Source organism: Silurus aristotelis (assembly GCF_946808225.1).
Source record: "Silurus aristotelis genome assembly, chromosome: 13".
NCBI lineage: Eukaryota > Metazoa > Chordata > Actinopteri > Siluriformes > Siluridae > Silurus > Silurus aristotelis.
In genome coordinates, this window is record NC_139586.1 from 29,387,928 (window position 1) to 29,403,801 (window position 15,874).

At 41.8% G+C, this 15,874-nt stretch overlaps 1 protein-coding gene and 1 long non-coding RNA gene across 2 annotated transcripts; one reads left to right on the forward strand and one right to left on the reverse strand.

The window, feature by feature from the left end:
• Positions 1 to 3,124: 3,124 nt before the first annotated feature.
• On the forward strand, positions 3,125 to 9,430 carry atp5f1d (ATP synthase F1 subunit delta). Its single transcript, XM_083559475.1, has 5 exons — positions 3,125 to 3,380; positions 5,376 to 5,529; positions 6,578 to 6,666; positions 9,084 to 9,222; positions 9,349 to 9,430. Exons 1-4 carry the CDS (start codon positions 3,261 to 3,263, stop codon positions 9,204 to 9,206), a joined length of 486 nt encoding a protein of 161 aa, XP_083415601.1. The 5' UTR covers positions 3,125 to 3,260; the 3' UTR covers positions 9,207 to 9,222; positions 9,349 to 9,430.
• Positions 9,431 to 13,369: 3,939 nt separating this feature from the next.
• LOC310736251 lies at positions 13,370 to 15,340 on the reverse strand. Its single transcript, XR_014536498.1, has 2 exons — positions 15,152 to 15,340; positions 13,370 to 13,557 (listed from the first exon to the last, which is right to left on the reverse strand). It is a non-coding gene; the product is annotated as an uncharacterized lncRNA (long non-coding RNA).
• Between the last annotated feature and the right edge of the window lie 534 nt (positions 15,341 to 15,874).

The following is a 15,874-nucleotide window of genomic DNA, read 5'->3' on the forward strand; positions in this document are numbered from 1 at the left end:
ACACACACACGCACACGCACTTAAACATTTTTCAACATTTTAAATAATCCCACGCAATATATTAACACCCTAATGATCAATCAGTAATGACGTCATACTGTTTCTTAATGAGGTACCCACAATAGTCTGTTTCCGTGCATCTGATTGGTTGGTAAAAAGCAGCCCGTCCCAGTTTATTGGCTTGAAGCTGTTTAATGAGGGACCGAGGAGAATGATGGAGTGTAAACATCAGTCAGCTTTCTAAATATTTCAGCACCGTTGTGTCAGCCCTGATTGCCTGGAAGGTTTGGACAGAAACCAGGCGCCATCTTGTGGTAGCAACCTGGACCAAATGCGTGACTTGTCCTCAGAAGAAGATCTACACCTACACTGATCTACACCATCTCATCTCTGTAAAACAATGAAGCCTCGTCCAACTAAATTCTTACATTAACAAGCTGTCTCTGAATGTGGACAACGCAAAAGAGCATCAAGAGCACCAGATTCCCGCTGGACCAGAACCTCACCTGGTCCCTCAACACCACCTCCTTAGCAAGTAAAGCCTAGCAGCATCTCTACCATCATGAGAAAGCTGAGGAAAGCCAAGCTCCCACTGAACATCCTCACGTGACTGTGGATAACATCATGAGCAGCTGCTTCACTGCCTGGTTTTGGAATTGCACATCTTGGATCAGAAGACCTTGCAGTGTAGTGTAAGGACAGTTGAGGAGATCAGCTGTCTGTCAAAGCCACATCCATGTATGGTTTTACATCCATGTATGGTTCTCCGGTTCTCAGTGCTCCTGAAAAGAATCTGGATCAGTTTAAAGCTTTCACTGAAGACGTAATGAATTAACAAATTCCTTCAATCTTATACATCTGTGCTCTAATATCTGGAGGAAATCTTCCTCAGAAGAGCTCAGACACTGATGCTAGTGAGATGCCAAGTCAGTGTTCCAGTTCACCCTAGAGGTCTTCAGTGGGTTTGAGGAAATCAGGGCTCTGTGCATCGTTACAACAGTTCTTTTACTGGAACTGTGACACGTCATTACAATGACAGTTTGGAGAAGATCAGGATTGTGAGATAGTTCGGTGGTCCATTGCTGTATTATATTCTTTACTGAGATTTGTTTATGGTGGTCTCTGGTATCAGAAAACTTATTAGCATAAGGAATAAATACTCAGGCTGCATGCAGGATTCAAGATTGTTTTATTCGCACAAATCTAGTTATATAGAGAATACAAGCTGCAGTGAAATGGAAATCCGATCTGCCGCTGAGAAATTTGCGCATTAGACAAAAGAACTATAAAATAAAACTATAAATATAAAATAAAAAAAGAAATGAAAATAAAAGAGATAGAGAAGATATTAGAAAATGTATTAGATAATGATAACATTTAAAAATAATGTCAATATATTTAGATGTGCAAAAGGATGTAAAAAAAAATGTGGTATATTAATAACAAACTAAAAACAGTAACAGTGACAATGACACGTGCAAATACAGAATGAACACGAGTAAGATTGTAAAAGAGAACATATTAAACAAATAGTTGCTGGGGTGATTTGGACCTTGATGGTTTTAACAGCCCTGTTTCTGCATTGATTGATGGATATTTTCCTGCAGGAAGGAAATAGCAGTTCCTGAGATGCACTCTGCTAAGTTCATTACCCTCTGAAGCGCTTCTGTTTCAAGCCTGTAGCAAATTGAGAGGCACCGGGTCGGGTCAGGCACCGGGTCAGGCACCGGGTCAGGCACCGGGTCAGGCACCGGGTCAGGCACCGGGTCAGGCACCGGGTCGGGGGGGGGGTCAATACTTGTGCCAATACTGGTTTCATAAGGAGAGGATCAATTCTCATATTAAAATATTCATCCTACTGGGATTCTTTTTCCCAAACGAATGAGTTTAATAGCGTGTGTGTGTATGTGTGTGAGAAAGTTGTATAACAATAACGCGTGTGCAATAAGTAAGCACACCTGTGATCAATCAGTACTTAGACAAAGCTGAAGGTGGAGGTGTGCCTGTGTTCTCTTTAGAGTCCGCCATGTTGGATTGCCGCGGTGCTTGCTGGGAATTTGAGTCCTTGGCGGAGTGTGACGCAACACCTTCCTATAGAAATCTAATTTATATATTCACTTATACATTCGCATTATTCAACCCAGTAACAAAACAGAACAAAATCTCCTGACATTTTACTCATATTAGTGTTGAAATGTTTCCTGCTGTGTTTTCGCCATGTTCAGGACCACATGTGAACCTGGACCTGTGTGATGTTAGATCCCAATCTGTATCCTGTTTCCTGTGTATGATTTGTGTTTGGATTCTGATTTGGATTCATCTGCCTGATTATTAATAAACGCTCTTATATCACACTGCCATCGTACTTCTTCTGCATGACAAACTTCTGATCTTCTTCAAATTCAGAAGAACCGATCAGTCAATGAAGCAGATCAGGCTCAAAGGAGAACAATGTTTGTGTGATTAATAATTTCCAGTATTTCTTTTTAACAGCTAAATACATAATGATGCATTTTAAATACTATAGACTATAAAATTATTCAAACGTTCTCATATAAACATCAGTATCATCAACACTTCTCATCTCGAACCTACATGGAAGCAGATACAGAAAATACACTATATGCCCAAATGTTTGTGGACACCTAAGAATAAGATTGTTATATCCCATTCCACATTTAGTCTCCATTTACTCTTCTGGGAAGATGTTCCACCAGATTTTGTGGAGGTTAATTTTTATTATAAGTGTGTTAGTAAAGTCAGGTACTGATGTAGGTGTGAGAGTGAGGAGTATTGGAGTGCAGTCAGCAGTATTGGAGAATGAAGATCTCCCTTCACTTCAACTGAGCAGCATGACAATGCCTCCTTGCACAAAGATACATGGGCTGAAGTGGAAGATCTGCTTTATCTCTATTCAACATGATGAATGTGATTTGTGCAAGGAGGCATTGTCATGCTGCTCAGTTGAAGTAAAGGGAGATCTTCATTCTCCAGCTTTGTTGTAGCCACTTATGAATGGGTGTCCCAGGTGTATTTTTGAGTTGAAGTCCTGGTTCTTGGACCTACAACTTCATTTCCCATGCTGGTACGAAGAGCGCGCGGGGGTTTATGGGTAACCTCGCGGTGAACTTCCGGGTCTCGCGTGATCACTGAGTGACCGAGTGTGTGGTCGGTGGGAGGAATCTGGAGATCTGTAGCTTCGTGGATCTGTTCTTTTATTTTCCTGTTTTTGTCCGATCACTTCTTCGTTAGACGACAGGATGATGGCCGCTAGGTTTCTGCTGCGTCGCGCGGCTCCGGCGCTCAGGCAGGTCCGCTGCTACGCCGAGGTGGGCGCCGAATCTCCACAGATGTCCTTCACCTTCTCCTCGCCGACCGAGGTACAGGATCTCTGTGTGTACACACACACACACACACACACACACACATATATATACCTTCACCTGCAGAATCCACGCTTACCGAGTAATTAAACGTCCCCGATTCCAAGCTGCACGCGCTTACACACACACACACACACACACACACACACATGACAGATCTTAGCTAGCATACTAGTCATCTCCGTGATTAGCCCGAATTCCGCCCCGATATAATTTCTACTTTATTTTGTGTTGTTTTATTTCACTAACTGACGCAACTCTGAGGTAAAAAGCGGTTCATATAATAAATAATTTCCTCTTTAACCTGTTTCTTCTCTTACTTTAAGCTCGGTTTTATGCTCGTTGACGTTGCTAGCATCTAATATAACCTGCATTACGTGGGTAATATTGTGGTCGGAATTTTTTTTAAATAAACAAATAAAAACAACCGACGACTGGGAATCATTTTCATCCCACTTGTTGATATTTTTAATTTTAGAAAAGGTCGCTAACCCTGGATTTGATCGATGACTAGCCGGCTAGTTAGCCAAACTTTATGCTAGCGCTCGTGAGGCGATATTAGCCGAGCAGCTCTTCACCTTGACTTAACATTACTGTAAACGCGAATACCAGGTGCGGGTTTACACCTGAAATTCCCCTCAACTGTTTCATCTTTAGGATTTATACACATGTAATTATTTATTAATATTTATCTATGGCACTGTGAAAGTGTTTAAGTTTGGAATTGAAGCGTTTTGACCTTCAAAAGCAGCCGAGAGAGAGAGAGAGAGAGAGAATGAGAGAGAGAGAGAGAGAGAGAGAGAGAATGAGAGAGAGAGAGAGAGAGAGAGAGAGAATGAGAGAATGAGAGAGAGAGAGAGAGAGAGAGAGAGAGAGAGAGAGAGAATGAGGGTGAAAACAGGGAATGTGTTAGTTATTTGTAAAGGTAAATAAATGTGCGATATTTGTGCAATACAGGTAATAATACACTGATTTTATCTGCCTGTATATTATAGAAATGCTGGAATTATTTGCTTCGAATCTGCAATTATATAAAAAGTATATAGAATGAAAGTACAAAATCTTCTGACATTTCACTCCTATTAGTGTTGAAATGTTTCTTGCTGTGTCGTCGTCATGTATTAAGTTCAGGACCCTGCGTGTACCGAGCCGTCGTTCCGAGCTTGATTTGGATTTGTGATCCCGATCCGTATCTTGTTTTCTGTGTTTGGATCGTGATTTGGATTAATTTGCCAGATTATTAATAAACACTCTTATACTGCACCTTCATCATCTGTATTCTGCAGGAGGTACTGGGATCACAGCATCACCTGGACCTTCTGACACAACTTTTACAAAACCAGGAGACAGGATCAGTGAAATCAGAACCAGATCAGACTCAGTGTTCAATAACTAATTAATTTATATATTTAAAACATTTTTTATGACAGAATATCAGAAAAGGTTGGTGCTCCAGGGGTGCTGTACCATGTCTGACTAGGTCCATGTTGGTATTCTTATTATAAAATGTGTGTGCAAAACATGGGTTAATATAGAGATTATTACACACAACACATGGAGATGATCAAACATAGAAGACTCTTCATGGTGGCCCATGACAGAAGGTGACACTGACACTAGTGTAGTGACTGTCCAGATCATTACTGCAGAATATTGCACAAAGTAATGGAGATTGAGGTGGTGTTGTAGTCAAATCATGGATGGATGGATGGATGTATGGATGTGCAGGTCCTAGAGGTGAGGGCAGGTTGGTGATCCTGATAATGTGCTCTGCCAGACAGAATGGATTCAGTGGTGGTCCTGTAGAACTGGTACAGTAGATCATTTGGGAGTTTGTGCTTTCAGAGTAGGCAGAGAAAATGCATCCTTTGTTGAGCTCTTTAAGAAATAATTGATACACTTTCTGCAATCCTGGTCTGTGGAATCATCAGCACTATATGGAGGCTTCCGTCGTGAATACTCCTACAACATATCTGATGTGTATTTCTGTAGGTCTTCTTCAATGCAGCCAGCGTGAAACAGGTGGACGTCCCCACGATGACCGGTGCCTTCGGTATCCTCCCTGCTCACGTCCCCACACTGCAGGTGCTGAGGCCTGGGGTGGTCACGGTGTTCGGTGAGGACGGCTCTGCCGCCAAGTATTTCGGTAAGATCACGCAGCGGTGTCGCTTTCAGCATTTCACTTTGCGTATCACATGAACTTCATTACAGTTCAGTATGTTTGTGAAGGTGGGCTTATGACTATTTGTGGGACAGAGGAGCAAACAAAGTACTTTTGATCAGTAAGGAGTGGTCAATAGAGAATATTAATTAATGTGAGTGCTTTCTTTCTAGTGACCTCTTCTTCTTCTTCTTTCGGCTGCTCCCATTAGGAGTCTCCACAGTGGATCATCCGTCTCCATCCCCCCCTGTCCTCTACATCTGCCTCTTTCACACCAACCACCTGCATGTCTTCTTTCACCACATCCATAAACCTCCTTCTTGATCTTCCTCTTTTCCTCCTTCCTGGTGTCTCCATCCTCAGCATTCTCCTACTGATATACCCCATGTTTCTCCTCTGCACATGTCCAAACCATCTCAATCTCACCTCCCTCACCTTGTCTCCCAAACATCCTACATGCACTGTCCCTCTAATAAACTCATTTCTAATCTTGTCCATCGTTGTCACTCCCAACGAAAACCTCAACATCTTCAGCTCTGCTACCTCCAGCTCCACCTCCTGTCTTTTACTCAATGCCACTGTCTCTAATCCATACAACATCTCAGGTCTCACCACAGTCCTATAAACTTTCCCTTTCACTCTCACAGATACTCTTCTATCACAAATCAAAATTTTAAAAAAGCTGGAAAATGAGACAATTTAATGAAGTTTGGTTTGAAGCAGTAATATCATTCTGAGTATAATTCTATGTGGACATAGATGGATTTATTGATGGATTTATTGATTGACTGGGTGGATTTGATGAATGATGTATTTATTTGATGGCTGGATGGATGAATTTAATAGGTTGATGGATGGATGGATGAAATGGATTGGATTGGATTGACAGATGAATTGGATTGTTTGGGTTGATTGATGTCTACAGGATGTAGAACATAGACGAGTCTTTGTATTGTACCAGTTAATCGCGACACTACTGTATGAGCTATTGGTGACCCGGTAGTGATGATTGCTCGTGTTTTGTGTGTTGCAGTAAGCAGTGGTTCGGTCACGGTTAATGCCGACTCTTCAGTGCAGCTGCTTGCTGAGGAGGCTGTTCCTCTGGATAGCCTGGACCTTACTGTAAGAAACACGGCAGATTTCCTTCTACACGTCACCTGTACTTTCTAGGATTCCAGAACATTCTATAAATGTTCAAAATACATACCACTTAAAATCCCCCAAAAAAGCAGGAAGCTTCAGGATCACTTTATTCAGAATCAGCCTGAAACTTTGAGCCAGAATTCCAGTCTCATCCTGCGGATAAATCTTTTTATTTTTTTATTTTTTTTTTATACCCTCGTCTGTCTGAATGCTGTGTTCAGGTGTGAGTTCAGAGCATTGTACTAACAGGTAAGTTCTAAATGAATGTGGACTCCCCACAGCTTCATTATCAGTAGATGAGACCCACACGTGCACTCTCAAGTCAATAAATATAATCTTCCTGCACTACTTTATCTGTGTGTGAGATTCGGAGCAGCAGAAGTGTAGATGTAATGAGGAGAATATAAAATAATGAAGTGACCATGGTATCTGCTTCACCTCAGGACCTTCTTCATCTTCACACACACACACACACACACACACACACGTATTATTACTTTTTACATGTTAAAGTCTCCAGGTTGATTTGAATAATGGTTTTATCTGAGTAACCTTCAGTTCTTGCTCAGGTAATGATTTAAAAGGCAGTGATAGAACATGACTTAGCACCAGGTTCGCTTCCGGCACGTACGCTGATAAATACGTTTTAAAGGTGTGACGAGAGTGGTTTCATTAAGGACTGAAAAACGCAGAATGTTTAGCCCACAGTAGCATTTGTGTGAGAAGGACATCTCTTCAATAGTCAAGCGAATTAACACGGCCTCTTTCCTGCGAGGGACATTTGTTATGGTGGCGATTACACAGCTGCAAAGGCCAAATATTGCTGGAAGTTAAAGGTCTCCCAGTGGGGATGTGACATATCCTGTGCACTTTAACAGGGACTGACCTTTCCTTCCTTATTAAGCACACGGACCCCCGAGCACTGCTATCAGTCGCAAGAATAAAAAGTCATCCACATCCATTTCAGCACAGCGAGCGAGACTGGCAGAAAAAGGTCGCAGGGAAAAAGGCGATAGGTCCGATAAGAATAGTAGGCATAAAGGAGGACATTGATCCAGCTTTCGAATCCATATAGGCAACTTATAATGGCACGTTTGCAGCTTCAGGATTAACCATAGCCATAAATATTTCTGAATGTAGGCGCTGAGCCGAGATGTGAGGGACGTCCCAGTTCCATCTGCACTGCTGTATGTTTCAGAGCTGCTTCAACTAACAGGAAGGCGGCTACGATTTGTTCACGATTCATATACGTACAGGGATTTCGCAGGGTCTTAAAGTCTAAAAATTAAAACTTTTTTAAACAGATCTTTTGCTGTCTATGGAACGCTGCCTCTGATGCTCAATGAGATGCTCACAAAGCACTTTTGGCAACAGCCAATCAGGGTTCTGTTATTGTTGCGGATCTTTCTCAGATTGTCCTGCAGATTATAAACGGATTACATTTTTTAGCTAAGATTGAGTGCAAGTTTAGCAATACTAGGTTTGAAAATAAAATCGATTTAGGGCTTGGTTAAGGCCAGTTGCTAACACCATATGTGTGTTGGTCTTATTTAATTCTCAATGGTCTTAAAAGGTTTTAAAAAACTCATCACTTGGTGAAACCTCCAGAAACTTTGATCCTCAGGTTACAACCTCTGTCCACTAGGGGGCAGATTACAGCCAACACAAGCTTTTCTAATTTCCTAGATATTTACACCAGTTAAAAACGTTAAGAAGATGATTATGAAGGAGGCACTGATAATGTGCATGTTATAAATTTATCAGAAACACCAGCATTGAGTGAGGAGCATCACATTGCCTGTAGGAGATACCTGCCTTGGTGTTTACAGGATGTTAGTGTAGATGTGGAGATGAAGAAGGTCCTGAGGTGAAGAGGAGAACATTATAATGGTGTAAGGTTTCACACCTCACTGTGGATCCTCACCTTATTCCATGGTCACTTCCCAACATCGAGGAGTTCAAGCTGTTATTGATGTTTGCAAAGTAAAACTGACTGAAAGGATCAAAATAACTCTTAATATTTTATATTCTCCTCATTACATCTACAATTCTGCTGCTCCGAATCACACACACAGATAAAGTAGTGCCAGAAGATCACATTGGTATGAGGGAGAAAGTGTGTGCTCTACTAATAAGGAAGCTGTTGGAGTAACTCCTGGTGGAAATCCATTAGGCTGTGGAAGGAACTGGATGCTACTATGGTTACATTCACACCTGAACTTCCAACCAATCACAATCCACGATACACACTGCACATAGTGTAGTGTTATTACATTTTAATTGGCTCGTTTCATGTTCTGTTTGGAGGAAATCATTTAGACACACAGACTGGTGACTTTCCATGACAATAAAAACTAAACCTCTCATGTAACCCATGATGTCTGTTTCTTTTTCAGACTGCTAAAGCTAATCTGGAGAAGGCCCAGTCCGACTTAGTCAGCACTACAGACGAGGTCTCCAGGGCAGAAGCTCAGATCAGCATAGAAGCCAACGAAGCCATCGTCAAAGCTCTGGAATAAATTGTTCATCTTCATGGTACGTGTGTACGGTGTTTGAAAGATGTTTCCTTCTTATCTTAATCCTAATCATGAAGACTAGTCACCTAAATGCTGAGGCATACGCTTATTTACAATATGAATTATTTACACCTTTTGTCTCCAGGTCTTTGTCATTTTTCAAGCCCACCTGGAGCAGATCACTTTGTACAGTGGATGAATATACCAATAAATGTGTCTGAAAATAATCGTCGTTTACTGAATCTTTTTGGTTTTCTCATGAATTTTTGACTACGACCTGTTGTCTCCTTTACACTGTTTATTTTAGCCATAAATGTAACATTTTTATTTATTTGCACAATTATATTCTGACTATTTACTTTTATAGTCGTGACTTGTAAGATATAAAAGAAAAACAATTTAATAAAAATAAATGGTTTTGATAGACCGTGCAGTAGCATGCAGTTCCGACAGGGGGCAGTGTTGTTCTTCAGAAATTCGGTCCTGCATATAGGTGAACTTTAACAATATAATACAGTAAAGTGTGTGTGATTAAAGTGTTTTATTTATTTATTTTTTAAATCCATTTAGGGAACAGCCATTATTACTCCGCTTATTGTAATGTTTCCCTTCCTGTATTCAATTGAATCAGCTTTAAAGCATGGGGAAGTGGCAGCTTAGTGGGTAAGGTTTTGGACTGATTAGAAGGTGATGAGTTCAGATCCCACTGACCTGAATAACTGTTCGGCAGATGAACGAGGCCCTCAGTCTTCAACTGCTCAGTTGTATGGATGAGGTAATTATAAGTCGCTCTGGATAATGGCAATATATGTAAATGATATGGTGAATTTTAATAAAGTTTATATCTTTCGGAATAAATTCCTTCTTTAATTACCCCAAAATTAGAAAGAAAATTATGATGGTAATAAATGCAGCATGATCATTTCTCTGCTGTAAAGTGGGAATTCTTATCGTTGTTTTCTCTCAATGGGAGTCGTTTTGGCCGAGTTGTGTTAGACGTCTGTCTCGGCTGCATGCTCTCATCTGCTCTTGTTCCTCGCCGGATCTGAAGGGTCACTACAGGTCGTGGTGCGATGAAGAGATTCTGTTAAACTACAAATTTATTTTATTTTTTTGCTCGATTTGTGATTGTTCTAAACCTGGATGGAACATAAAATACCAGCTAGAACCAGCACAGATGATAAAGTTCTAGTGGTGAAGGAAAAAATATTAAGATGAAGAATTGCGACGCCCATGATGGTTGATGTGCCCTTGAGCAGGAATCGTAACCCTGAGCTCCACAGATGTGTCATTAAAATACTACATTTTCAGAATAAAGATCCCTCAGAACTGCATGTTCAGTCAATTCGATTTATTTATTTATTTTTATTGACAAAAATATTAAAGTTTTCTTCAACACATAAAACACTTGTGTCCAAAAAGTTTTTGGGGGTTTCCTCGCCACGTCTTTGATAGGTTCTGGTAGAGGGCACTTGAGAGGTTTGTGGGTAAAGTGTTGTTCTTTTTTTATCCACGCTGTGTCAGGAGGCGTGTTGTGGACTCTCGGCTAGCTGTGAGATACTGCATGCGGCCTGGGTGTGGGCGGTGGAGGAGAAGCTACGCTGCAGTTGCCCTTTCAGAGTTTCTGCAGGGTTCAGTCCTACGCCTGCTCCTGACACCGAGCTGCAATATACGTCTGTATCGAGTGCGCTTCAAACCCAAATGCCCCGTAGACACCTGTATTCTGAAACCCAGACTTGTCTAACAGTCCCAGTCCATGCCTCTTCTCTTCTCTTCAGAGGAGTTGGTCAAGTGTTTCAAACAAAGCTGTGAGTCTTCATTCCACATCAACACTTTTTAATCCGCCTGCTCTTCTGAGCTTTTATCTTTCAGTGTGGTCCTACAAGGATCTATCCATCTAATTATTAACCAGCTCGATCCCTGCAATGACATGCTTCCACTTCTCTGAAACCGCAGGCAGAAGGTGATCTCACCTGTCATAAAGCACTTCAGGCAGGTTATGCGTTCATACAAATGGACCTTAAATCGAGGGAGGAACTTAAACTCTGACGAATCCTCGATCGTATGTCAAGTTACAGATTCGTATCCGTCTGATAACGTTCTCGCTTTAAAACGTACGCTGTGTTAAAGTAGGGGTCCCAAACTACGGCCCCTGCATTCTAACCTTTTACTCAGATCATATTTGTAATTATAATAAATGTTAGTTTTTAAACTAAGGTTTCCTGGTGGTCTAGTGGTTAGGATGCGGCGCTTTCACCGCTGCGGCCCGGGTTCGACCCCCGGTCAGGGAACCAACCCCAGTGCCGGTCCCAAGCCCGGATAAATTGGGGGGGGTTGCGTTAGGAAGGGTATCCAGCGTAAAAACATGCGCCATATCAAACGTGCGGAGGATCCGCTGTGGCCACCCCTAACGGGAGAAGCCGAAAGAAAGTTTATTAGTTTTTAAACTAAAATGTCCCTTCGTTATTTATAGAGGTCGAGGCAATGATAGTTGATCGCTGGAAATATCAGCAAAAATCCATACCGATAGTTTTTCCGCGTTCCAGCCTCCATCGGCGAATCACTGACGCCACCTACTGTTTGTTTATACATGCGATGCTGCTCGCTGTACGGAGAGCGCCATGTTTATTATTTATATCATTATATTTTATTCATTAATATATTCATATTTTTCATGATTTTTATTTTATAAATTTTTTTTCTCTCCATAATAAAGTTCAGTACTATAGATACATTTTTATTTTTTTTTTATCGGTTGATTAATCGGTTATTGGCGAGTCCGATCCGACCGGCTATCAGTCGAGCAACCACGTGCATAAACATAATTAAATATTTTGATTTCAATAACAATGAATCTGAAAAAAATGTCATTATGACAGTAATAATGCTCTTTTTAAAAGACTCTTGTAAAGAAACTCTCACGTGTCTGTACGGAGCAGAACAAAATAAACAAATCCAGCATTGGGAGGTCAAATAAATACTTTCAAAATCATAAAATCTCCACATTAATGCGAGTAGTCACTCACACGTGTGTGTATGGATAATTGTATGGGGTAAGTACGCGGTGTAACTGCCTCACTGCGGCACTCTGGGCATGGGTGTGCTCGTGATGGGAAGTTTCGCCATCGGGCCCCTCGATTCTGCCTCTGGCAACAAACAATGAGAAGTTTGTGGCAGTCCCACATTCCACAGAGCAAAGTGTCACATTCCAGCTGAGTGAGGTGGGCAGATCAGTGAGGTGGTACAGAGAGAGGGTGAGGCTGTGGGCATGGGGGCCGAGGGGGAGTTCGAGCCAAAAACGACACCCACTCACCCACAGCCTGAACTCACACGACTATAAACATGACTGCATGATGAGACTTAAAGCTGGAGAATGTTTTTGGAATGTTTTATAGTCTGTATTACATTCTGTGGATAGTCAAGAGATCTTTACTCTTCATCCCCACACAGAGGGAACATTGATGTTCTCCATGAATTACTCAGAAGATCCCTTTTTCTAAATAGTGTAGCCCAGCAGTATATAAGTGTCATTGAATGGGTTCTCGTAAGTTTTTAAAGAAAGGGAAGTGCAGCTGGGGATGGTTTCACATGAACACTCTGAAGATTCATGAAGTTAATGAGCGACTCGGACTTCGAGGATGTTCAAACGTTCCTCTCAAGGTTTCTTCCTCATGCTATCTCAGGAGGTTTTTTCTTTCAGCACGGTTGCCACCTTCTCACTCGTTAGGGATCAAATTTTATAAAGAATAGACGTATACATGCTTCTACAAGTCCATTGTTAAAAGTGCTCTACAAATAAAGAGGAATTAATCAGAACCTTCATATCCATAACATCTCAGCAATACTGGAATGTGCACAACTTTCCATAAAGTTGTTAAGCTGAGTGTTTTTTTTTTTTTGTCATGAAAAAAGCTCAGCCTTCTCACAACTACATCACTGAACACTGACTTTCCTCACTGAAGCCTGAATTTTCCAAAAAGTAGTTTATCAGGTGGTCATTATGCAACCAAACCCGGAGAATAAAAACATGATAAACAGTTCACTGTTTTGTTTAAAATGCTGTATTTTGAGGTGGGGTTCCAAGAATTAAACCACTTCCCACCCTAAACCCAAAAATCCCACAACACACCCAACCACACTGAAAAAAGATATAAAGCAAAATGAAACCTGAGGCAGGTTCCCACACCTGAGAGGTTTATTGTCTTTGTTACTACAGACAGAAAGAAAACGGTTCAGAAAGTCATTTGGGTTGTTGAGACTGTCGGTTTGTTTTTACAGCTAAATGTTGCTATCAGATTCTACTCCTTTTCCCTGGTGTGCAGGACTTGTTCCTCCAGACGTAGACGTAGTGAAGCTCCTCGGCAGTGCAGCGAGTACACGAGTGTGTGGAAAACGTGTATGAAAGAGACGCGTATGTGTTACTCGAGAGGACAATAATGCCTTGTGTCTATATTAAACCTGAGTGCATTTGAGTGGGGAAGTTGAATAGTTTGTGGTATGAGTCACTTTCTCTGTCTCGAGCCCTGTTCTAACTGAGGCTAAAGGCTCTTAGTTGTTTTAGTTTCCAAATCGCAAATCTCTGCGCCGCAGCTTTTGGAAAATATGCCATCAAGCTAGTTTTCCATCTTGTACATGGCCCAGATGTGCTGCATTCCCTCGACACGTTTGCAACGGTTTGGACAAGACCCGGATTCTACTTGCGAATGAGTGACAACTGCCGGTTGTAGAAGGGCAGCGGTGTTAAACACAGCCAGGGCTATCGATCAAACCGCTCGGTATTACGTTCGTGCAAGGTTGCAGGAATGAATAACTGGCCAATGACATTTACGGGGGACCCAGAGACAGCAAACCATGATGACGTCTGAACTGATAGCTGAGCTCTTTTTATTGCAGGGAGGGGTGTCCCATGACTTAAGCCATCAGTCACCTAAAGGACTGTGGCCTCACTTCCATTGCAGGCTGCTTGTAATGCCACTTCAGTAATGCCTGCTCTGATCGCTGCGCTTCCACACGACTAGGTCAGCGATAAATATGGACCCTGAGCCTTTACCCCCTCCCTTTAAACAACAGACTTCTCATTTGGCAGTAATCCTTGAACACTTGTAAAAAGAAAAAGAAAAACAAGAATAGCAAAGGAGTTTATATGACGTCCGTATGCAGCTTTCACACTCTGTCCCGGCAGCTCCAGAATGCAGGTCTCGAATAGATCCTAGTCCGAGTTCTGGGAGCTGCTAGAACATTGCCTGTAATGTGTCAAGGGTCATTTGCAGTTGCGTAACATTGCGTCAGTTAAAAAAAAAAAAAAAGGAAGTCGGGAGGAGAATTGCAGCTATCAAGCTTCAGCAAATGTTGCAATAACACCTAACGACATTACGAGTCAAGAGTCATGATAAGAAGGGAACAAATGACATTGACTTGGATAACATTAGCACCGCGTAAGCAGCAGGTTCTAAACGCGGTTAACATCAGCGCAGGTCAACGAGACTTAAATAGATTCATCACACTAATTATCTGCAGACTTGCTGAACAACATGAGGGGTAATGATACACGGACTAAACATAGATGAGCTCCTGCTGAAAACAAAAGCATAGGGGTGAAGGATCACTGCTTTAACAATGCAAATTATTGCAGACGCTGTAACAGACGAGGGCTTTGATGCGGTTTGTGGGTCCAGCAGTGACATTTGGTGACGGGGCTCTTGCTAGAATTGAAGCGGTGTGAGAAAGTGACAGCAGCAATGCTGCATGTTCTAACGATCTGTCTGATGGTCGTGAGTCACGGTTATGATGTGAAACACGAGTTTCCAGATCAGACATGGTCTTGGAACCCCACTCGGTGCAAGAACGTATCGACACAATGTCACGCTGGCAGGACGGGATTTAACAGTCACGATGGCACGATATTCACTAGAGAAAAGGTTTTTCACGTTTCAGTTTGATTTGTATACAAACCTCAAATATCTTTTCTCTTCGTAAATCACCTTTATTACCGCGAGCCTCAGCTGCAGGAATTTGTTGTAGCGTAGGCGTCAACATTAAGGGCTTTTTCGCACCTATGTGGCCGAGCGTGAAGGCTGATTCTGAGCACAGGCGCAGGTCCAGAAAACTGATCTCCGGTCCGAGTGGGGGGCAGGAGTGGGAGTTGGGGGGATGGGGGATCATTCCAACTCTACTTTTCCATGAACTTCGGTTGCACTGTGTGTAAAATGATCAGATATCACGATCAGTTTGAAGTATCTCATTAGCTGCTGTGTGTGAGTGTGTCAGGTTTCTTCCTAACTCACGAAAACCTTCTGGTAGGTGGATTTGACTGCTCTTGTATATAATAAAAACTTTTATTCGTCCCACAGTGGGGATGTTTATGAATATATACAGTAAATGTACACGTTGCTCAGTAATGGACTGGAATCCTGTATGTTTACGATATTAAGGATGATCCAGAGTGACTTGCGGCGATCTCATTTATACGACCGAGCAGTTGATGGTGAAGATATTCAGCAGTAAAAACAGACTAGAATAAAAGTGATAAAAGTTAGAGCACATGTAACTAATTAATATGATTGAAATCGTATTTGAATATACAGCGGAACCTCAGTGTACGAGATGAAATCGTTCCTGAAAAGCGCTCGTGTTCCCATATGCTCGTACTCACGTGTTCATTTTCCCGTAAG

Bases quoted from the DNA above. Each gene is read 5' to 3' on its own strand.
- atp5f1d (XM_083559475.1), top strand. From the start codon at position 3,261: ATGATGGCCGCTAGGTTTCTGCTGCGTCGCGCGGCTCCGGCGCTCAGG. The intron at 3,381-5,375 runs GTACAGGATCTC...GTATTTCTGTAG, and splicing joins CCTTCTCCTCGCCGACCGAG to GTCTTCTTCAATGCAGCCAG. The intron at 6,667-9,083 runs GTAAGAAACACG...TTTCTTTTTCAG, and splicing joins TGGATAGCCTGGACCTTACT to ACTGCTAAAGCTAATCTGGA.